General features: G+C 50.9%; 1 protein-coding gene across 2 annotated transcripts in view; it reads right to left on the bottom strand.

The window, feature by feature from the left end:
• Nucleotides 1-3,274: 3,274 nt before the first annotated feature.
• Nucleotides 3,275-24,653, bottom strand: part of map3k19 (mitogen-activated protein kinase kinase kinase 19) — a 257,278-nt gene continuing 235,899 nt past the window's right edge. For both annotated transcript variants that reach the window (XM_072472582.1, XM_072472589.1), the window contains one exon: nt 3,275-4,753. In XM_072472582.1, the coding sequence (XP_072328683.1) occupies nt 4,627-4,753 (127 nt within the window). In that variant the 3' untranslated portion in view covers nt 3,275-4,626. The remainder of the gene's footprint in view (nt 4,754-24,653) is intronic.

Genomic DNA, 24,653 nt, shown 5'->3' with positions numbered 1-24,653 from the left:
CAAAGTGAATCACCTCACACTTCTCTACATTAAACTCCATTTGCCACCTCTCAGCCCAGCTCTGCAGCTTATCTATATCCCTCTGTAACCTGCTACTTCCTTCCACACTATCGACAACACCACCGACTTTAGTATCGTCTGCAAATTTACTCACCCACCCTTCTGCGCCTTCCTCTAGGTCATTGATAAAAATGACAAACAGCAACGGCCCCAGAACAGATCCTTGTGGTACTCCACTTGTGACTGAACTCCATTCTGAACATTTCCCATCAACCACCACCCTCTGTCTTCTTTCAGCTAGCCAATTTCTGATCCACATCTCTAAATCACCCTCAATCCCCAGCCTCCGTATTTTCTGCAATAGCCTACCGTGGGGAACCTTATTAAACGCTTTGCTGAAATCCATATACACCACATCAACTGCTCTACCCTCATCTACCTGTTCAGTCACCTTCTCAAAGAACTCGATAAGGTTTGTGAGGCATGACCTACCCTTCACAAAGCCATGCTGACTATCCCTGATCATATTATTCCTATCTAGATGATTATAAATCTTGTCTCTTATAATCCCCTCCAAGACTTTACCCACTACAGACGTGAGGCTCACCGGTCTATAGTTGCCGGGGTTGTCTCTGCTCCCCTTTTTGAACAAAGGGACCACAAAGGGACCCAGGTAGGTGGATTGACCATGCTAAATTGACTCTTATAGTCAAAGGTTAGGTGAGAATAAGCAGGGGGAGTTGGCCTACGTTAGGATGTTCTTTCGGAGAGTCAGTGCAAACTCGATGGACCAAATAGTTTCCTTCTGCACTGTAGGGGTTCTATGATTGAATCATAGAATTTACAGTGCAGAAAGAGGCCATTCCACCCATCGGGTCTGCACCGGCCCTTGGAAAGAGCAACCTACCTAAGCCCACACCCCCACCCTATCCCCGTAACCCCACCTAACCTTTTTGGGCAATTTAGCATGGCCAATTCACTTAACCTGCACATCTTTGGACTGTGGGAGCAAACCGGAGGAAACCCACATAGATACGCGGAGAACGTGCAGACTCCGCACAGACAGTGACCCAAGCTGGGAATCGAACCTGGGACCCCGGAGCTGGGAAGCAACAGTGCCACCCACTCTGCTACCATGCCACCCTGTCATGGGGTGATGGTTAGATTCTCTTAGAGATGGTCATTGCCTGGCATGATGTGGAGATGCTGGCGTTGGACTGGAGTGAGCACGATAAGAAGTCTTACAGCACCAGGTTAAAGTCCAACAGGTTTGTTTCGAATCACTAGCTTTCAGAGCACTGCTCCTTCCTCCAATGAATGAAGAAATAGGTACCAGAAACATATATATAGACAAAGTCAAAGATGCAATACGATACTTTGAATGCGAGTCTTTGCAGGTAATTAAGTCTTTACAGGTCCAAACGGAGCAACTGGAGAGAGGGATAATCACAGGTTAAAGAGGTGTGAAATGTCTCAAGCCAGGACAGTTGGTAGGATTTTCCAGGCCAGATGGTGGGGGGTGAATGTAATACGACATGAATCCAAGGTCCCGGTTGATGCGTTACTCTTGAGTGCGGAACTTGGCTATAAGTTTCTGCTCGACGATTCTGCGTTGTCGAGTGTCCTGAAGGCCGCCTTGGAGAACGCTTACCCGAAGGTCAGAGACTGAATGCCCTTGACTGCTGAAGTGTTCCCCGACTGGAGGGGAACATTCAGCCTGGCGATTGTCGCGCGATGTCTGTTCATCCATTGTCGCAGCGTTTGCATGGTCTCACCAATGTACCACGCTTCCAGTCGGGGAACACGTCAGCAGTCAAGGGCATTCAGCCTCTGATCTTCGGGTGAGCGTTCTCCAAGGCGGCCTTCAGACACGCGACAATGCAGAATCGCTGAGCAGAAACTTATAGCCAAGTTCCGCACACATGAGTATGGCCTCAACCGGGACCTTGGATTCATGTCTCACTACATTCACCCCCCACCATTTAGCCTGGGCTTGCAAAATCCTACCAACTGTCCTGGCTTGAGACAATTCACACGTCTTTAACCTGTGATTATCCCGCTGTCTTGCTCCGTTTGGACCTGTAAAGACTTAATTACCTGCAAAGACTTTCATTCAAAGTATCATATTGCATCTTTGACTTTGTCTATATTTATGTTTCTGGAACCTACCTCTTCATTCACCTGAGGAAGGACCAGTGCTCCGAAAGCTAGTGATTCGAAATAAACCTGTTGGACTTTAACCTGGTGTAAGACTTCTTACTGTGATTACGTGGCATATGACTGATGCAAATGTTACTTGCCATTGATCAACCCAAGTCCGAAGTTGTTCAGGTCTTGTTGCATTAGGACATGGAAATGCTTCTGAATCCGAGGTGCTGAGAATGATGCTGAACAATGTGCAATCATATTAATTATTGCTTATTATCACAAGTAGGCTTCAATGAAGTTACTGTGAAAAGCCCCTCGTCGCCACATTCCAGCGCCTCTTTGGGGAGGCCGGTACAGGAATTGAACCCACGGTGCTGGCCTTGTTCTGCATTGCAAGCCAGCTGTTTAGCCCACTGTGCTAAACGAACACCCCCACTTCTGACCTTCTGGTGGAGGGAAGGTCACTGATGAAGCAGCTGAAGATGGGTCCAGGCCGCCACCTTGAGGAATTTGTGCAGTGAAGTCCAGAGACTGAAGTTATAGACCAGTAACTAGTAACCGCAGCCATCTTCCTGCTGAGCATGACTCCAATCAGTGGAGTGATTTCCTTCTAATTCCCATTTTTCTATGGCTTCTTGATGCCACACTTAGTCAAGTGCTCCCTTGATGCCGAGTGCAGTCACTCGTCTAACCTCAAGTCATTTGAACAGTCAGACAAGTGTGTTGATTTGTTATGCATATTCATTTTACATGTCTTCCCAGGTCTACAGTCTAAACCCTCAAGTTTTGTCGCATGGGTACCAATTGATTTTGCCAAGAAATACAAGTTTAAAAATGTCATTCTCTGGCATATTTTTCGTCCGCATTTCTACCAATGCCAAAATGAGGTCAGGAGCAGCATAATCCAAACTGACACTGATCACAGGACGCTGCTAAGTAAGTTAGACTTAATAGCACTATTAATACCTTTCTTTACTTTAACTGTGAGTACACTGGGCTGTAATTTGGCGGGATTGGATTTTCTTGCCCTTTTTTGGACAGGATATAGCTGGTCAATTTTCCACATTGTAATTTTCATCCATATACCTGACAACAGCTGCAGAGCTCCTTTCTTTAATTGTGCCATTGCAATGTGATCATTCATCAACTACCACAAAAGTAGTGGCTAGTCCAGCCATTTTCTACTTAAAATAACCAAGTACAAAGTCTTACAACACCAGGTTAAAGTCCAACAGGTTTGTTTCGATGTCACTAGCTTTCGGAGCGCTGCTCCTTCTCAGGTGAATAAAGAGGTATGTTCCAGAAACAAATACCTCTTCATTCACCTGAGGAAGCAGCAGCACGGTAGCATTGTGGATAGCACAATTGCTTCACAGCTCCAGGGTCCCAGGTTTGATTCCCGGCTTGGGTCACTGTCTGTGCGGAGTCTGCACATTCTCCCCGTGTGTGCGTGGGTTTCCGCCGGGTGCTCCGGTTTCCTCCCACAGCCCAAAGATGTGCAGGTTAGGTGGATTGGCCATGCTAAATTGCCCTTAGTGTCCAAGATTGCCCTTAGTGTTGGGTGGGGTTACTGGGTTATGGGGATAGGGTGGAGGTGTGGACATTGGGTAGGGTGCTCTTACCAAGAGTCGGTGCAGACGCGATGGGCCGAATGGCCTCCTTCTGCACTGTAAATTCTATGAAAAACTGTGCTCACCCCAGTCCAATGCCGGCATCTCCTCATCATAAAATAACCAAGACCACTGTGTTTTTTCATGCTGGCTTTTAATAATAATCCCTTATTGTCACAAGTAGGCTTCAATGAAGTTACTGTGAAAAGCCCCTAGTCGCCACATTCCGGCGCCTGTTCAGGGGAGGCCGGTACGGGAATTGAACCTGCGCTGCTGCCTTGTTCTGCATTACAAGCCAGCTATTTAGCCCAGTGTGCTAAACCAGCCTCTATGATTATGATTCGATTGGATTGGATTTGTTTATTGTCACGTGTACCGAGGTACAGTGAAAAGTATTTTTCTGCGAGCAGTTCAAACCCATCATTTAGTACATGAAAAGAAAAGAAAATACATAATGGGGCAACACAAGATACACAATGTAAATACATAGACTCCGGCATTGGGTGAAGAGTACAAGCAATAACTTGTAAATTTTGCTCGAGTGAAAGCAGGCAGAACCATTGTTCTCATCAACATGGATGGGTGCTTATGTTTTTAAAGGTAATATTGTCAAAATAATAATTCCCTAATCCTCCAATGGAAGCAATTTAACACCAATTTTGCAATGAAATTTGCGTGAAATGTAATATACAATTTCAAAATTTAGAAACTTTAGTGCAACCTGTATGAAACAGCTTTTTATAAAAGTATATACTTCACATTTTTTAGAATTAGCAAATATGATTCTCCATACAAATGCATAATTTCTCATCATTTTTTCCCCCTCATTATTGAATATTCTTGTAATATCCAGGGGTGGCTTTTGAGACTACTGCTGCTTGAAATTGTTTCCGCTATTAATTTTAATTTTGACTTCCCGTAACGGCGGTTTCTGTTTCTTTACAATGAATGGATGTTGAAGGAGCTGTTTTGCTGAAGGGCGTTCATGCTGGTCACTAGATTCAAGAGAATTTTAAATTATTATTGATATGCTATTACTCTATTTTATCAGACAAGGAAATATATTCATATTGATAATTCCATTAACAACTTGACCTAGCACTAATTTGCCGAGATTGTTTTACTGGGGCAAGAATAACCAATTACTTGAGAAATTTGGTTCACTTAATTTTAAGCATTTACCATATTCACAAGATCATATTATTGAGGTTTTGCTTAACATTTGCAAGATCAAATATTATTTCAGAAGTTTGCTTACTTTGCTTTGTACAATGGGTGTTGTTGCGATATGCGACCCACTGACTCATCCAATGCTACAAGAATCCATCACTGTATTTGAATTCAGACAAATTTTAAAGAGGAGTTTTGTGTTTAATGTATTTCAAAATTTTCAACACTGCTTTTGACTTATGACAGGAAGATGGTTGAATATTTTCAGGGAGGATTACCATCTGCCACTTGTATCAAGTAATTTCTTTTCCTGGTGTGAGAAATGAACATTTTCTGTTGTTTTTGTGTTGTTTTTACATGTATAAACTCTGGTTCACAATTAAGATGTCAACAATGAAGCATGATGGGAAAATTAACATGTCAAGTTCTGAGTAAGCTATAGTGAGCGAATTATTATAACTATGTACCAGGATGACCTTCGGGGAAGAACGGGATGTACAATAACAGAGCTTGCTAAGCAAGGGGGAGATAGCAGGTGCAAGCAGGGGGCCCCATTCTTATCTTTAACTGCCGGTCTCTGGATATACCAGGAGCGGACAGAAATCACTATGCAAGGGGGAGGCCAAATAAGGGATCACTGATAAGGGAACTGCCCTTTCTATAGTTTGTGGGATGTGTTTCTCACGGATTGTATTTTCATGGATTGTATATAACAAAGTGATGCTGTGTGAATTCTTTGTGTCTGCTATTGCTTACTGGAGGCACCCGCTCTTGCAAGATCGAAAATAAATACTTCTTCAGAATTTGACTAAGTGTAAATTATTAACAGGTGTGTGGTGTTTCTCACACTGGTATTGCCCCTTCAGGTGTTAAACTTTGCAGGGATGTCCAGTTTTCTTAGGCAGCAGGGCAGCCTTGATGTCCCTCCCAGTAGCTTTTTGAACTCTTCATCATTGTGGATGGTGAGTTGCAGTTGGCACGGGTGATGCAGGCATGCTTCTTGTCTTAGGCCTTGTTGCCCACTAGCTCCAGCAGCTTGACAGTCAGGTAGTCTACAGTGGCCAAGTAGACAGAGCTTGCAACCCCCCTGCACAACAGCAAGTGGATGCGGCAGAGGGGAAACTGGAGACTGGCCCTAGAGGAGCTGATGTTAGCTGTAGAGTGATCTTGACCTCTGGTTTTGTTGCAACTTGATGTTTTGTTGTTGATGGAACTGGTGAAATTCCACCCATCTTTTATGTTGACCTACCATTTATCAGCCCATCCTGGTCAGGTCCTGCTATAAGCTGCATTGTTATCAGCTCATGTTTACATCAAGACTCTGACATCTGTGTTCATTACTTGTCCACACTTAGCATACCTCTATTAACATGCAAATATCTTGCTGATGTTAAATGTTTATAAAAGACCAAATAAACTTAAAAAACTGAAGTCACAATTTATCTAATGCACGGCAATGTAATAAAAAAATGTTTTGACAGTAATCTCAATTCTATTATTATGAATAAGGCACCAATTTTTAAAAAATCAATATAACCAATAAAATTGTTTTTCTTTTCAACTATTTCATCTGCCAATTTTCGTTTAAGAATTGAAATGTCTAGGGTTCAATACAAGTTTCAAACCTAAGAAACATAGCCAAATTGGGCAGCTAAAGAGCTTTAAACTTACCTAGAGCATTTATATATTTATAAAGGCCTAGATTTTGCAGTCAATGGTGCTTGCATTGTTGAACTTACAGCTGCTAACATTTGAGCTATAACCTAGGGCCATCTTACATCTGAAACAATGCAGTGCCCTCTACAGTGGTTGTGGGAACAGTGAACATGGCAAGCCACAGCTTATTTTTACAACCGATCACATTTGATCCTCGGTATAAACCAGGAGGTGCAAGTTAAAATATTAAATTCAATGTGAAGTCAGGAACTGAAATCAAAATAGAGGGAAAGAAAGAGCTAAAGAGAAAAGTAAATCTACACCAATTGAAATCCTGAGGCAACGTGACTGGAAACATCTAAAAGTCAATTTCTTTGGTGGGGGAGTCATGTGATGTGAGCTTGGAAACAGCTGTGTTGGCGTAAGCTGTGGCTCTGCTCATCATGTATCCTGTATTTTATTCTGATGCATGTTTCATATTTGTCTTTTCTTGGGATATATGTCTTGCGCTGTGTCCTTGGAGGATCTCGGTTGGTGTTTTGTGGAGACGGGCTGAGATAAATTGTAGAAAATCCTCGTTTGACCATGCTGGTCGGAGTGGGCTGGAGTGGCTTAGCTTGCTGTGGCATTATTGCAGGTGCGCAGTCTTTCACCTCAGCAGTGCTGTGTGCATCTGGATGATAGCCACTATTGAGAATGGTGTTCTGGGTGAAGGTCTTGACTCTGATGCAGGACTTTCGAGCTCACTATGAAGATTTGCAAGGTATCCTTGGGAGAACGGTGTAGGCGCTTAAGAGAGTTTTTGCATTCGGAAGAGCACTTGCCCTGGTAGGGGCCCACCTTAAGATGCTGAAATCCTGTTGCTTGGCGTGTCGGTTATCCTGATAGGTTTGGGAGGTAAGGGTTAGGCATAGAACATATACAGTGCAGAAGGAGGCCATTCGGCCCATCTAGTCTGCACCGACCCACTTAAGCCCTCACTTCCACCCTATCCCCTTAACCCAATAACCCCTCCTAACCTTTTTTGGAGACTAAGGGCAATTTAGCATGGCCAATCCACCGAACCTGCACGTCTTTGGACTGTGGGAGGAAACCGGAGCACCAGAGAAAAAACACTCAGACACTGGGAGAACGTGCAAACTCCGCATAGACAGTGACCCAAGCCGGGAATCGAACCTGGGACCCTGGAGTTGCGAAGCAACAGTGCGGCGAGAAGTGAGAGGCACGTTTCTGACTGAGTTTGCGAATTGGCTGCCATGCTTGTTTTGGAGGCTGGGTATATCAGGTTCGACAGAGTAGAGAGGATCCAATCTTGCCTGGGCGCAGTTGGGCCCCCCTACCACTGGCCCTATATTATCCTATCCTTGAGCGGGGTTGGAGGTGGCTAAGCAGGTCGAGTCAACCCCGTCCACCCCTGCCGGGGCCTAGGCTAATGGTTGCTTGAGTGTCGGCATGGTGGAAATGGAAGTGCTTAGTTCTTGGAATCCTTGAGAGATCCTGAGGCATGTTCGTTGATCCTGTCTTGGCATCAGCCTTCTTGAGCAACATAGTGTCAGTATCCTGAAATTCTTCTATAATCCTGGACGTTGCTCCCTTATGATTATGTTGTGATGACTTCCGGTTGCGGCGATGCCCAGCTAAGCCGCACGTTTCGGCGGCTCCAGCTCAAACGGACCTTCGGGCTCTTTTAAGAGCCCCAACGGGAAATTTTTTCACGACGAAACCCGGTGTGGGGTGAGTTAATAGGGAGTCCCCCCCCCCCCCCCCCCCCAACGAAAGAGAAAAATATCGGCGGCGGCGGCTACATCGCGAAGAATCCTCGACGATAGGGACAGGAGGGAAAAAGAAGCAAGATGGCGGTGGAGAAAGCCCAGGCGACATGGGGGCCCGATCAAGACGAATTCTTAAGACGGTGTATGGAGCTACTTAAGAAGGAGGTGCTGACCCCGATGCTACAGGCAATTGAGGGGCTTAAGGAGGCACAAAGGACCCAGGAGACAGAGCTCCGCGTGGTGGAGCAGAAGGTGACGGATAATGAGGACGAGATCCTGGGACTGGCGGTCAAAACACAGACGCACGAGGCGCTCCACAAAAAGGGCATTGAAAGGATTGAGGCCCTAGAAAACAGAGCACGAAGGAAGAACCTTCGGATCCTGGGTCTCCCTGAGGGAGTGGAAGGAGCGGACTGCGGGGCTTACGTGAGCACGATGCTAAGCTCACTGATGGGAGCTGAGGCCCCTTCGGGCCCCTTAGAAGTGGAGGGGGCTCATCGGGTCCCTGCGAGGAGACCAAAGGCGGGAGAACCACCTAGGGCGACCATCGTGTGATTTCACCACTTTAATGATAGAGAAGTCGTTCTGAGATGGGCCAAAAAGGTACGGAGTAGTAGATGGGAGAATGCGGTGGTACGGGGTACCAGGATTGGAGTGCGGAGGTGGCGAGAAGGAGGGCGAGTTTTAATCGAGCCAAGGAGGTGTTACACAAGAAGAAGGTGAAGTTCGGGATGCTGCAGCCGGCGCGACTATGGGTCACGTACCAGGAGAGACATCACTACTTCGAAACGGCGGAAGGAGCATGGACCTTTATTAAAGACGAGAAATTGGATCGGAACTGAGGGACTGATATTAGAGGGAAATGTCACTGTCGATGTATATAGAGATGTAAATTGGGAAGGGGGGAGACACTAAGAAATGTGGGCGCCGGTGGGGGGGGGAAAGAAGGGACATAGGCGGAGGATGAGGAATGGGAGTGGGATGGGAGAGGGAGCTGCGCCACTAGGGGCGGGACAGCTACAGAGATGTTCCCACGCCAGAAAGATGATGGCGGGAAGATAGGCGCAAGGTAGATGGGAGTTCCCCACACGGGGGGGGTCAAGGAGTGAGCAGGAGAAGCCGGGGTCAGTTGAAGTCAGCTGACTTGCGGAAGTAATATGGGGGGAGCAATCACGCTAGATGGGGATCTAGAGGGGGAGGATAACTGGGTTGCTGCTGCAGAAATCAAAGAGGAACTGGCTAAAGAAAGGGTGGTCGGGGCTGGAATGCGCCACCTGGGGAACGAGTGGGAGCGCGGAATCGGGACGTGGGACTGGCCTAGAGAGGGTGATGGCTAGTCGTCACGGGAAGGGGGCAGGTAGCTCCCTAGTGCGGCTGATCACGTGGAACGTGAGAGGCCTAAATGGACCGATTAAAAGGGCCCGAGTGTTCGCGCACTTGAAAGGACTGAGGGCAGACGTGGCTATGCTCCAGGAGACGCACCTGAAGGTGGCAGACCAAGTTAGGTTAAGGAAAGGGTGGGTGGGACGGGTGTTCCATTCAGGGCTGGATGCAAAGAATAGAGGGGTGGCCATACTGGTGGGGAAACAGGTATCATTCGAAGCAAGGAGCATTGTAGCAGATAGTGGAGGCAGATATGTGATGGTGAGTGGCAGGCTGGAGGGAATGGAGGTCGTGTTGGTTAACGTATATGCCCCGAATTGGGATGATGCGGGATTCATGAAGCGGATGCTGGGACGTATACTGGACCTGGAGGTAGGAAACTTGATAATGGGGGGGGGGGGGGGAAGAGACTTCAACACCGTGCTGGACCCAGGGTTAGATAGATCCAGATCTAAGACCGGAAGAAGGCCGGCAGCGGCCAAGGTGCTTAAGGGGTTTATGGACCAAATGGGGGGAGTGGATCCATGGCGATTTCTTAGACCGAAGGCCAGGGAGTTCTCCTTCTTCTCCCATGTTCATAAGGTGTACTCCCGGATAGATTTTTTTGTTTTAGGAAGGTCGTTGATCTCGAGGGTGGAAGAAACTGAGTATTCAGCTGTAGCTACCTCGGATCATGCTCCACATTGGGTGGACCTGGAACTAGGAGAGGAGAGGGAGCAGCGTGCACTCTGGCGATTAGATGTGGGATTGTTGGCGGATGAGGGAGTCTGTGGAAGAGTGCGGGGATGTATCGAGAGATCCCTGGAGGCCAATGACGACGGGGAGGTCCGAGTGGGAGTGGTATGGGAAGCACTAAAGGCGGTGGTCAGAGGAGAGCTGATTTCCATCAGGGCCCACAAAGGGAAAACAGAGGCCAAGGAAAGGGAAAGATTACTGGGGGAGATCTTAAGGGTGGACAAAGAATTTGCGGAGACCCCGGAGGAGGGACTGTACAGGGAGAGACGACGACTCCAGACGGAGTTCGACCTTCTGACCACCAGGAGGGCGGAGGTGCTGTGGAGGAAGGCACAGGGGATGAGGTATGAATATGGGGAAAAGGCTAGTCGCCTGTTGGCCCATCAGTTGCGAAAGAGGACAGCGGCGAGGGAGATAGGGGGAATTAGAGACGAAAAGGGAGCTACGGTGCGGAGCGCAGGGAAGATAAACGGGTGTTTAAGACCTTTTACGAAAGACTTTATAGGTCCCAACCCCCGGAGGGAAAAGAGGAGATGCGGCAGTTTCTGGACCAATTAAGGTTCCCGAGGGTGGAGGAGCAGGAGGTGGAAGGCTTGGGGGCACCAATTGGGGTGGACGAGGTTATCAAGGGGCTGGGGAACATGCAGGCAGGGAAGGCCCCGGGACCAGATGGGTTCCCGGTGGAATTTTATAGAAAATATGTGGACCTGCTGGCCCCGCTGTTGGTGAGGACTTTTAACGAGGCCAGGGAAGGGGGGACTCTACCCCCGACAATGTCGGAGGCGACGATATCGCTAATTTTGAAGCGGGATAACGATCCGCTGCAGTGCGGGTCCTATAGGCCTATTTCACTACTAAATGTGGACGCCAAATTGCTAGCAAGGTGCTGGCATCGAGGATAGAGGACTGTGTCCCGGGGGTGGTGCACGAAGACCAGACAGGATTCGTAAAGGGGAGACAACTAAATGTCAACGTGCGACGGCTATTAGGGGTGATAATGATGCCCCCAGTAGAGGGGGAGGCAGAGATAGTGGCGGCAATGGATGCAGAGAAGGCATTTGACAGGGTGGAGTGGGAGTATCTATGGGAGGTGCTGAGGAGGTTCGGGTTCGGGGACGGGTTTGTTAGCTGGGTCAAACTCCTCTATGGTGCCCCAACGGCAAGTGTGGTCACGGGTCGGCAAAGATCGGAGTATTTCTGACTATACAGGGGAACAAGACAGGGATGCCCGCTATCTCCATTACTGTTCGCGTTGGCAATTGAACCACTGGCCATGGCGCTGAGAGACTCCAGAAAATGGAGAGGGGTGATTAGAGGGGGAGAAGAAAACCGAGTGTCACTCTACGCGGATGACCTACTGTTGTATGTGATGGACCCAGTGGGGGGGGGGATGACAGAGGTCATGCAGATATTGAGGGAGTTCGGAGATTTCTCGGGATATAGGCTTAACATGGGGAAGAGTGAACTTTTCGTGATACACCCTGGGGACCAGAGTAGAGGGATAGATGGCCTGCCTTTAAGGAAAGTGGAAAGAAACTTTCGATACCTGGGCATTCAGATAGCCAGGAGCTGGGGAACCTTGCACAGACTTAATCTGACACGACTGGTGGAACAAATGGAAGAGGACTTCAAGAGGTGGGACATGCAGCCACTGTCACTGGCGGGCAGAGTGCAGGCAATTAAGATGATGGTCCTCCCGAGGTTCCTATTTGTATTCCAATGTCTCCCTATACTGATCACTAAGGCTTTCTTTAAAAAAAATAGACAGGAGCATCACAAGCTTCGTGTGGGCAGGGAAAGTTCTGAGGGTAAGGAGGGGGTTCTTACAACGTAGCAGAGACAGAGGTGGACTGGCGCTGCCGAATTTGGGCGACTACTATTGGGCCGCCAATGTGGCGATGATTCGTAAATGGATGATAGAGGGAGAGGGAGCGGCGTGGAAAAGACTAGAGAGAAAGTCCTGTAAAGGGACAAGTCTAGAGGCGCTGGTGACGGCGCCACTACCGTTCTCACCAAAAAGATTTACCACGAACCCAGTGGTGGCGGCAACATTAAATATCTGGGGGCAATGGAGACGACAGAGAGGTGTGCTGGGAGCCCTGGTGGGGTCCCCAATTTGGAACAACCATAGGTTTGCCCCAGGGAGGATGGATGGAGGATTCCAGAGCTGGCACCAGTTGGGAATTAGGAGGGTGGGAGATTTATTTATAGACGGGACGTTTGCGAGCTTGGGAGCGTTGGAGGAAAAGTATAAGCTGCCCCGGGGAAATTTCTTTAGGTATATGCAGGTGAGGGCGTTCACAAGACAACAGGTGAGGGAATTTCCATTGCTCCCGACACAGGGGATCCAGGATAGAATGCTCTCGGGGGTGTGGGTCGGGGAGGGCAAGGTGTCAGAGATATACCGAGAGATGAGAGAAGAGGGGGAGGAGCTGGTGGGCGAACTGAAAGGAAAGTGGGAAGAAGAGCTCGGGGAGGAGATTGAGGAGGGTTTGTGGGCTGATGCCCTAAGCAGGGTAAATTCCTCTTCCTCGTGTGCCAGGCTTCAATTTAAGGTGCTACATAGAGCACACATAACGGGAGCAAGGTTGAGCAGGTTCTTTGGAGTGGAGGACAAGTGTGGGAGGTGCGGCGGAAGCCCGGCAAACCACACACATATGTTTTGGTTGTGCCCGGCACTGGAGGGGTATTGGAGGGGAGTGACGGGAGTGATTACGAAGATGGTGAAGGTCCGGGTCAAACCAGGCTGGGGGTTAGCTTTATTTGGAGTTGCGGATGAGCTGGGAGTGCAGGAGGCGAAAGAGGCCGATGTTGTGGCCTTTGCGTCCCTAGTAGCCCGGCGTAGGATTTTACTCATGTGGAAGGAAGCGAAACCCCCTGGACTGGAGGCCTGGATAAACGATAAGGCGGGGTTCATAAAACTGGAGCAGATTAAGTTTGCACTGAGAGGATCGGCTCAAGGGTTCACCAGAAGGTGGCAACCGTTCCTCGACTACCTAGCGGAACGTTAGAGGGAAGATAGATGACCAGCAGCAGCAACCCAGGGGGGGGGGGAGGGGGGAGGGGAAAGTTTCATTTTGTTAATTGGTTAGTTTACCATGTTAGTTAGTTACTCTTTATTAGATTGTAGTTATCATGTTACATGTACTGTTAAATTTTCTTTATGTTTGATGTGTAAGGGGAAAAAATTGTGAACGAAAAATTTCAATAAAATATACTTAAAAAAAAAAAAATGATTATGTTGTGATTATTTGTTATTTTTTCTTATCATAGAGTAGAATTATAGAATTTACAGTGCAGAAGGAGGCCATTCGACCCATCGTGTCTGCACCGGCCTACTTGAACCCAAACCTCCACCCTATCCCCGCAACCCAGTAACCCCACCTAACCTCCTTGGACACTAAGGGGCGGTTTAGCAATTCACCTAACCTGCACATCTTTGGTCTGTGGAAGAAAACCGGAGCATCCGGAGGAAACCCACGCAGACACTGGGAGAACGTGCAAACTCCGCACAGACAGTGACCCAAGCCGGGAATCGAACCTGGGATCCTGGAGCTGTGAAGCAGCAGTGCTAACCACCATTGTACTGCTGTTCTCCTGTTCCCTCTGTATTCATGTATGTTGAACCTTTAGTTTTTCTTGCAGTGCTGGACCATTCCTGTAGTTTTGTCGCATTATTTGTTTAAAATGTAAAACCTCAATAAATATAATTGTTTTTAAAAAAAATCAATTTTCAGTGATAGGTTCGGCTGTTTGACAGTAAAGAAGACTTCATGCCACTGATATAATCACTAGAATCTGTTTGGGAAGAGGTAAGAAATAGTAAAGATAGCAAGTCACTTCAGCCAGAGAGTGGTGGGTCTGTGGAATTCATTGCCACAGAGGGCGGTGGAGGCCAGGACGTTGAGTGTCTTTAAGACAGAAGTTGATAAATTCTTGATTTCTCGAGGAATTAAGGGCTATGGAGAGAGAGCGGGTAAATGGAGTTGAAATCAGCCATGATTGAATGGTGGAGTGGACTCGATGGGCCGAATGGCCTTACTTCCGCTCCTATGTCTTATGGTCTTATGGAATAGTTTGTAGGCCACCTAACCGTAACCATACTGGAGGATGGCGTATGCAGGAAGAAATATTGGGAGCTTGTGACAAACGCATGGTGATAATTATGGATGATTTTAATCTACAGAAAGATTGGCTTTATCATATTGGCAGAACATGAAAGATTTTTGTATTCTGGGAAAGTTTTTTGGGAGGGGTCTATTACAATGGCCGTGTTGAAGGGAGTGAAGGCAACTTTGTTACAGTACAGTGATCAAATTATCTCGTTGGAGGCTGAGATCTTGTTGACGGAGGCGAGAAACAACATCCTGAGGGTGAAGTGGTTGTCCTGGAGAACAGGTCAAGGAGACAACCGCAGTATCGTGGGATTGCCAGAGGGGATAGTGGGCCCGAATCCCACTGAGTATTTTCCGCAGATGTTCAGGAAGCTGGTGGGGTGAGGGTGGGGAGAGAACCCCTCCAAGAGTTGGATAGGCCCCATCAAACTCTGGTAGAGGTCCTGGGCAAACACGCCACCTACGGACAGAGGTTGTAAGATTGCACCGTTTCCGAAAGAGGAGCGGGACCTCCAGTGGGCCAAAGAAAATCTAGACTCGAGATGGGAAGGGAGTACCATACTGATATCAAGACATTGGAGCGCAGCTGCCAAAGAGGCGGGTGGCCTTTAATAAGGCAAAGGCAGCGTTATACCAAAGCGGAGTGAGGAGGCTGCGGGTTACTCAAGGGCCGAAAGCCGACTATTTCAATATGTCGGAGGAGGCTGAGGCCTTTGTTAAAGAATATAGTCTTGAACTCAATTCAAAGGGTCCTGTGGGGACTTTTATGATTGTTGATGGGCTAGATTTGTTTGGGATTCCTTGAATACTGTATTTTTTTGGGGGGGGGGCGGTTTGCAATTGTTGTATGGTGGACAGGCTGGGGGCCAATGTGATTATGGGGTAATGGTTAATGTAATAGTAATGGAAATACATGGGGGACGATTCTCCGAGCCCCTTGCCGGGCTGGAGAATTGCCGCAACTGCGCCCCGGCGCCGGTGCGCGATTCTCCGAGGTGCGGAGAATCGCTGCCATTTACGCCGGCACGTTTGGTGCGGCGCCGCTGGAATCGGCGGTTCTCCGGCCCAGATGGGCTGAGCCGTCGCCCCGACACGACCGAGCCCCGCCGGTGGCGTTCACCCCGGTCGCTGCTGACGGGAACGCTCAGGGAGCGGCCTGGTGGGGGGTGGGGGGGGGGCTCCGATGGGGTCTGGCCCGCGATTGGGGCCCACCAATTGGCGGGCCGGCCTTTCCCCCCCCCCCCCCCCCCCCCCAACCCGGGCCTACCTTCCGGCGCGACCGGCCCCTGAACACAGACCCGACGTTGGGTCGGGGCCGGCGCGCGTAAGAAGTTCCCCGCACATGCGCAGGGTGGCGCAGCCCAACTGTGCATGTGCAGGTTGGAGCGGCGCCCATTTGGCGCTGCGTAAGGAGGCTGGAGTGGCGTGAACCGCTCCGGCGCTGTACTGGTCCCCACAATAGGTCCTGCCCGGGCACTGTTCACGCCGTCGTGAAACGTGACGGCGCGAACACTTGGCCTCCATATCGGAGAATCGCCCCCATGATCCCTGTAGGGAATTTGAGCATTGTGGGTGTAGCGCACAAAGACTCCAAGAGACGAGTAGAGTGAAGTCGATGAGGCTTTATCCCCCGCAGTTCAGTAGTAGACTGCCTGCGGGGGAGGACTCCTGGTACTTATACTCCGCCTTCAGGGCGGAGCTAGAGGTCAACGGCCAACCAGGACCCGGGATCTGTCAGCCAATGACATCACGGCTTCACAGTCCCACATGACCCCTAATGCATACTACCACATTCACCCCTTGTTAAAACTGAACCCGGCGGGGTGATGCTTCGCATGGTGGTAAGGGTTTACAAGGCTGGTCCTGGGAGGAAAACTTTCGCATGTTATTACAATATGTACAAGGTTTTTTTTTTTTTGTTTCGAACTATTTACAGTAATCGTCAGGAAAAGACAAAATGTTCTCGTTAAAAGTCCACATATTGTACTGTTAGATCGACGCCACGAGTCGGTCGGGCGGTCTGGTTGTCCGTGTCGATCGCCTCGGCCCCGGTGGTGGTGGTGGTGCTTGTTCCGGTGTTGCCGTCTCCAGGAGCCTTACGGTTTCAGCTTGGGCTTCATTCCTGGTCGGGCCTGGGAGGAGGACCGATCCTCCTGGGAAGGGGGCGGCCGCGGGGTGCGGCGGTGGCAGGAAGGGGGGGGGTTGGGTGATTGGTGTCGGGGGGGGTGTGTGTGTTGCCGGCGGGCGCCAGATCTCGCAGGGAGACCGTGTCCTGTCGGCCGTCGGGGTACTCCACGTAAGCGTACTGCGGGTTCGCGTGAAGGAGGTGAACCCTTTCGACCAACGGGTCCGGCTTGAGCGCCCGCACATGTTTTCGGAGCAAGGTGGGTCCTGGGGCCGCCAGCCAGGTTGGCAGCGACGTTCCAGAGGAGGACTTCCTGGGGAAGACAAGGAGGCGCTCATGGGGCGTTTGGTTAGTGCTAGTACACAGTAGCGACCGGATGGAGTGGAGAGCGTCCGGGAGGACCGTAGGGCCAGTAGGACGGTCTTCCAGACCATGCCGTTCTCCCTCTCTACTTGCCCGTTCCCCCGGGGGTTGTAGCTGGTCATCCTGCTCGAGGCTATACCGTTGCTGAGCAGGAACTGGCGCAGCTCGTCACTCATGAAGGAGGACCCCCTGTCGCTGTGGACGTATGCGGGGCAACCGAACAGTGTGAATATGGTGTTCAGGGCTTTAATGACTGTGGCCGCGGTCATGTCAGAGCAGGGGATGGCGAATGGGAAGCGGGAGTACTCGTCCACCACATTAAGGAAGTATATGTTGCGGTCGGTGGAGGGGAGGGGTCCTTTGAAATCCAGACTAAGGCGTTCAAAGGGGCGGGAAGCCTTAATCAGGTGCGCACCATCCGGCCTGAAAAAATGCGGTTTGCACTCTGCGCAGATGTGGCAGTTCCTTGTGACTGTACGGATCCCTCTAAAGAGTATGGGAGGTTGCGGGACTTAATAAAGTGGTAGAACCGAGTGACCCCCGGGTGGCAGAGGTCCTCGTGGAGGGTTTGGAGGCGGTTAATTTGTGCGTTGGCACATGTGCCGCGGGATAGGGCATCGGACGGCTCGTTCAGCTTTCCGGGACGATACAAGATCTCGTAGTTGAAGGTGGAGAGCTCGATCCTCCACCTTAAGATCTTATCGTTTTTGATTTTGCCCCGCTGTGCATTATCGAACATGAAGGCTACCGACCGTTGGTCCGTGAGGAGAGTGAATCTCCTGCCGGCCAGGTAATGCCTCCAATGTCGCACAGCTTCCACTATGGCTTGGGCTTCCTTTTCCACTGAGGAGTGGCGGATTTCTGAAGCGTGGAGGGTTCGGGAGAAAAAGGCCACGGGTCTGCCCGCTTGGTTAAGGGTGGCCGCTAGCGCTACGTCGGAGGCGTCGCTCTCGACCTGGCGTCGTGGTCCTGCTGATCGTGGCCGCAGATGGTTACATTGTCGAGATACAGGAACGTGGCCCGTAACCCGTGTTGATCAACCATTCGGTCCATCTCTCGTTGGAAGACCGAGACCCCATTTGTGACGCCAAATGGGACCCTTAGGAAATGGTATAATCGCCCGTCTGCCTCGAAGGCTGTGTACTTGCGGTCACTTGGGCGGATGGGGAGCTGATGGTAGGCGGACTTGAGGTCCACGGTGGAGAAGACCTTATATTGGGCAATCCGATTGACCATGTCGGATATGCGGGGGAGAGGGTACGCGTCTAGTTGTGTGTACCTGTTGATGGTCTGGCTATAGTCTATGACCATCCTTTGCTTCTCCCCTGTCTTTACTACTACCACCTGTGCTCTCCAGGGACTATTGCTGGCCTGGATTATGCCTTCCTTTAGTAGCCGCTGGACTTCGGACCGAATGAAGGTCCGGTCCTGGGCGCTGTACCGTCTGCTCCTAGTGGCGACGGGTTTGCAATCCGGGGTGAGGTTTGCAAACCAGGATGGGGGTTGCACCTTGAGGGTTGCAAGGCCGCAGATAGTGAGTGGGGGTATTGGGCCGCCGAATTTGAAGGTTAGGCTCTGTAGATTGCACTGGAAGTCTAATCCCAGTAATGTGGGGGCGCAGAGTTGGGGAAGGACGTAGAGCCTGTAGTTTTTGAACTCCCTCCCTTGCACCGTTAGGGTAACTATGCAGAAGCCTTTGATACGGAGTGGGATCCTGCAGCTAGGGAAATCTTTTGTGCGCTGGGACGGATGGTCAAAGAACAGCGTCTTACCGTGTCGGGGTGGATAAAGCTCTCCGTGCTCCCGGTGTCGACTAGGCACGGTGTCTCGTGCCCGTTTATCAGCACCGTTGTCGTCGTCGTCTGGAGCGTCCGGGGCCGAGCTTGGTCCAGCGTCATTGAAGCCAGACGTGGTTGTAATGGTTGAGCGTCTTCTTCGAACCCCGTGGAGCCGTCGACACTGGGGTCCGTTGTTGCCGTCCAAGATGGCGTCGGGGGTGAACAAGATGGCTGCCCCCATGCATCGCACATGGCTGGGGGTCACAAGATGGCGGCGGGGGTGGACAAAATGGCCTCCCCCATGCGTCGCACAGGTCTGGGGTGGTCCAAGATGGCGGCGCCCTTCCTCCCCTCGTGGTGGCCGGGACCCAAAATGGCGGCGCCTGCGGGTCGCACATGGGGCGCTGGGGGGGTTGGGGAGCGTTGGGAACACGCAGGACTCCCTCTTCTCTGGGGACAGCGGTGGCCGGGACCCAAAGTGGTAGCGCCGGCGGGTCATACATGGGGCGCGGAGGAGGGGGTTGGGTAGCGTAAACGGCGTGCAGGGCTCCCTGTTCTCCGGGGAGAGCGGTGGTCGGGACCCAGAGTGGTTGCGCCTGCGGGTCGTACATGGGGCGCTGGGGGGGTTGGGGAGCGTAAGCGACGTGCAAGGCTCCCTGTTCTCCCGGGACAGCGGCGACCTCGCGGGACCGGCACACAGCCGCGAAATGGCCCTTTTCCCCGCAGCTCTTACAGATCGCTGAGCGGGCCGGGCAGCGCTGCCGGGGGTGTTTCGCCTGGCCGCAGAAATAGCAGCGGGCTCCCCCGGTGCGACTTGGCGTTTGGACCGTGCAAGCCTGTGGGGTGTCCGGGGGGGGTGGGTTTGTCGCGACGGGTGCGTACGGAGCCCAATGGGCTGCCGCGCGGTCGGGGCCGTAGGCGTGGGTATTTCGCGCGGCCACGTCTAGGGAGGCTGCTAGGGCCCGAGCCTCTGAGAGTCCTAGCGACTCTTTTTCCAAAAGTCTTTGGCGGATTTGGGAGGAGTTCATACCTGCCACAAAAGCATCGCGCATTAACATGTCCGTGTGTTCATTTGCGTTCACCGGCGGGCAGCTGCAGGCTCGTCCCAAAATTAGTAGCGCGGCGTAGAATTCATCTATCGATTCTCCGGGACTTTGCCGTCTCGTTGCGAGTTGATAGCGAGTGTAGATCTGGTTTACTGGGCGAACATAGAGACTTTTTAGTGCTGCGAACGCCGTCTGGAAATCCTCTGCGTCTTCGATGAGAGAGAAAATCTCCGTGCTTAACCTCGAGTGCAGGACCTGTAGTTTTTGGTCTTCTGTGACCCGGCCGGTGGCCGTTCTGAGGTAGGCCTCGAAACAAGTCTGCCAGTGCTTGAAAGCTGCTGCTGCGTTCACTGCGTGGGGGCTGATCCTCAGGCATTCCGGGATGATCCTGAGCTCCATAGTCCTTTAGGCACGCTTAATAAATTGTAGCGCACAAAGACTCCGAGAGACGAATAGAGTGAAGTCGATGAGGCTTTATTAAGCGTGACTGTTCCCCCGCAGTTCAGTAGTAGACTGCCTGTGGGGGAGGACTCCTGGTACTTATACTCCGCCTTCAGGGCGGAGCTAGAGGTCAACGTCCAACCAGGACCCGGGATCTGTCAGCCAATTACATCACGGCTTCACAGTCCCACATGACCCCTAATGCATAATACCACAGTGGGGGTGGTGGATTTTGTTTTCTACGTATGGGACGGGTTAGGAAGCTTCTTTTCTCTTTGTTCCTTAATATTCACCCTGAGTGGGGGCTTTCTCGCTCATAGTGTGGTGGGCGGAGGAGTTGCGGCCTGTTTGAACCACGTCCAAACAGATCCAAGAGCCTAGCTTTGTTTGGTGGGGGGGTTAGGGTTGGTGAGGAGGGTGTATCGTTCTCTGGGAGGCGATCAGGTTCTTGGGGAAGAGGGGGAATGATCTGACCAAGGTTTTTTCTTTGTCTCCCTTTGGATGGTGTTGGCAGCCATCTTTGGTGGGCCTTGGGCCTAGGTATTTGGTGTGGAATAATCCTTTGTGGTGTAAATGGCTGACTCCGGGTTGAGGTGGGGTGGTGGGGGGAGTGAGAGACCCCCGATCAGGTTGGTCACATGGAACGTATGGGCGTTGGAGTGGGCCCAGTGAAGGAGTAGAGTTTTCACTCACCTGAACAATTTAAGAGCCGACATGGTGCTTTTGCAGGAGACTCATAGCGATGCAGGAGACAATAAGCGATTTTCATTTCATTTTCATTTCATTTGCTGGTGAGGGACCAGACCAGACTCCGGAGGAAGTGGATGAACCAGGTATTTTATTCATGCTTTGACAGTAGGGTCCGGACGTGGCAATTTTAATTCACAAGCGGTTTCACTTTTTAGTGGACCAGGTCATGGCAGACTGGGGTGGCAGGAATGTAATTGTTACTGGGTCATTGGTGGGTAAGTTGGGAGTTTTGGTCAATGTATATGCCCCAAATTGGGATGATGTGGCATTTACAAGGAAGTTATTGGCCTTCAACCCAGAGATGCACCAGCTGATTTTGGGGGGAGATTTAAACTGTGTGCTGGAACCGAAGTTAGACCGCTCCAAGCCGATGTCGTTGACTCCTTCAGGGGTAGCAAAGGCACTGTTAGCATTTAGTGGGGAGTGGACCTGTGGCGGGTCCCGAGTTCATAAGGTATACTTGAGCATAGATTTCTTTTTGATGGGTAGGTCCTCCTTCCCGGGGTGAAGAAAGCAGAATATTCAGTTATAGGCATTTCAGGACCATGGCCGCACTTGGGTGAACTTGGTTTTAGAAGTGGGCCCTGTTTGACTTCCGGTGACGGCGGGCGGGAGGCGGCCGCACAATGGAGGGCTCCCGGTCGGCAACGGCATTTTCGGGGCTTTAAGCTCGGTCCCAGGGTCCGCGGAGGCGGCAGAAGAAGGGAGAAGGCACTGAGGAGGCACAGTGAAGACACGGGAGGAAAAAAGGAACAAAGAAAAATGTCGAGGGTGAGCAAGAAAACGGCCGGAAAAAAAACAGCTGGAGGTCCGTCGGGGAGTGGAAAGGTCACCGCGGGGTCACCAGGAAAAATGGAGGCTGGAGCACCAGGGAAGGCCGCACTGCTTACGGCTGAAGAAATAACTAAGGTGATGGCTGCGGAATTTGAAAAGCAGTTGGCGCAGATTGCGAAATGCATGGAGACGGTGAGGAAGGAGATGAGGGAGGTTTTGAGTGTACTGGTGGAGGAGGCGGTTTCCCCGGTGAGGACGGAGGTGGCGAGCGCAGTGGCGGAGGTGCGAGAGCAAGGGGAGGCACTGAAGGAAGTGGAGGAGACGTTATTGCAGCACGGTGATCAACTTGCCTCGATGGGGAAAGAGATGCGGAAGGTGATGGATACTAACAAGGATCTGCGAGGAAAAATGGAAGACCTGGAAAACAGATCCAGGCGACAGAATTTGAGGATTGTGGGGCTGCCCGAAGGAGTTGAAGGACCGAAGCTGACTGAGTACTTTGCCGCGATGCTGGCAAAATTATTGGGGGAGGGGGAGGATCCCTCCCGATATGAACTGGATCGGGCTCATCGGTCGTGGAGGCCTATACCAAAGGCGAGTGAGCCGCCAAGGGCAGTGACTCTGTGCTTCCGTAGGTACAGGGTGAAGGAGAAGGTCCTGAGCTGGGCCAAGCAGAAGCGGGTGGTGCAGTGGGCTGGAATAAGTGTTTACCAGGACTTTACGGTGGAGCTGGCAAGGAGGCGGGCTGCCTTCAACCGGGTGAAGAGGGCACTGTACATTAGCAAGGTGCAGTGCGGCATTGTATATCCAGCGAAGCTGAGGGTGACTTACAAGCTCAGGGACTTTTATTTTGGAACGGCGGAAGCAGCGGAGGAGTTTGCGAAAGCAGAAGGACTGTGGCAGAACTGACAAATTGAGGAATGGCCATGTGCCGATGTAACCTCATGACTGTATTTTCTTCTTTTTTGTATCACTGCACGCGGGTGTAGAGATTAAAGGAGCCAATGTGGTATATATTTGGACAAGGGAAGGGACGGGACTTTCACTCGAAATGAGAGTTCTTTGGGGTGTAGGTGGATATGCAGGGTTTGTGTGCTAAAAGGGGATCTTTGGGCTTTCCTAGGGCCGGGCAAGTGGGAGGGGGACCCGGGCGGGGGCCTCCACGCTGGCCGGTTTAAGCCGGCCAGTGAATGGGAGTGAGGTGGGGGGAGGGGCTGCGGCCATCGGAGCCTGGCAGACCAGGGTCCGAGTGGTCTAGCCGGGGTGGAGGGTTGGGAGGAAGGAACCGAGGTTGGGAGGAGGAGTTTGCAAGAGGCAGTGGACAGGAGGAGCTGGAGACCTGCGGTGTTGCTGATTATTGTTTATTGTTGATGGATGTAAATGTGGGAGAAAATGTGAAAAAGGAGGAGAATAAAGAAAATTAAAAAAAAAAAAAGAAGTGGGCCCTGTTTAATGTCTGGTATGGAGGATAGACGGTGGCTACTGGCGAATATGGGGTTCTGTGGGCGCATTTCTGAAGCTATAGATGAGTGTGAAGGGTTCAGTGGGACTGATCTGTCTCTACCTCCATTCTGTGGGAGGCCTTGAACACGGTTATCAGAGTGGACATTATATCATAATCTTTTATTGTCACTGTAAGGCGCACAGGAATAGGGAGGCAAGAGAAGAGCACCAGAAGTTAGTTGACAATATTCTGGGCATCTACCACATGTATTTGAGTACCCCGGAGCTCCTGGCGAATAGGAAGAAGCTGCAGATGTTCTCTATGGGTAAGGCAGTGCGTCAGCTGCGGCATTCAAGGAGGGTTATTTATAAATATGGGGAGAAGGCCGGCCGTCTCTTGGCTCACCAGGTGAGGCGGCAAGCGGTCTTTCGGGAGATCATTCAGGTCAGGGACCCGAGTGGAAAGCTGGTATCCACCCTGGACAGAGTTAACTATGCTTTTGAGGCTTTTGTAAGAATCTTTACAGGCCGGTCCCACCAAGTGCCAGTGGGAGGGTTGGACATTTCTGAATTTTTTGGAGCATCTGGAATTTCCTGTGGTTGGGGAGGAGAACCACGAAGAGTTGGAGGCACCTCTAGGTCCTGGGACGTCATAGCAGCTATAGCGCAGTTGCAAACAATAAGGCCTCAAGGCTGGATGAGTTTCTAGTGGAGTTTTAAAAGTAATTTGACGGACAGTTGGTCCTGTTGATGGTGGACATGTTTAAGGACTCTCTGACTCGTGGCGCCCTTCCAGCGACACTATGCAGGCATCAATTTCCCGGGGAGGGGCCCCCGGGGAGGGGAGCTCACGGGGAGGGGAGCCCACGGGGAGGGGAGCCAACTCGGGGGTGCTTCCTTTTCACCATTGCCAGATCAATCTTCAGGTGTCTGGGTGGACTGGGACTGGGCCCAGCTCCATAAATTGGTGAGTAAGGTTAAATCTGATCTGCAAAGGTGGGATAACCTTACCTGGTCCTTGGCAGGCAAGGTCAAGCCTGTCAGAATGAATATTCTTCCATGGTTTTTGTTTCTTTTGCAATGTCTTCCACCCTAAATCCTTCTTTGGGAGCATTAATAAATTGATATCTTTTATATGGGCAGGTAAGATTCTGAGAATTCATAGGACAGTTTTACTGAGGGATGGACATTCCTGGGGCCCGGCGTTGCCTAATTGGCTTTTTTTGGGGACGGCCAAAAGGTGCTGGATTGGTGTAGTGACCCAGGGGCCGTTTGGGTGCAGATAGAGGCATGTAAGGGGTCAGGGTTGGGTGCACTGGTGACTGCTTTGATCACGTTTTGGGT

This window comes from Scyliorhinus torazame, chromosome 2, assembly GCF_047496885.1.
Source record: "Scyliorhinus torazame isolate Kashiwa2021f chromosome 2, sScyTor2.1, whole genome shotgun sequence".
Taxonomy (NCBI): Eukaryota; Metazoa; Chordata; class Chondrichthyes; order Carcharhiniformes; family Scyliorhinidae; genus Scyliorhinus; species Scyliorhinus torazame.
Note: the sequence above shows the minus strand (reverse complement) of the source record. Positions and strands in the feature narration are given on the sequence as shown.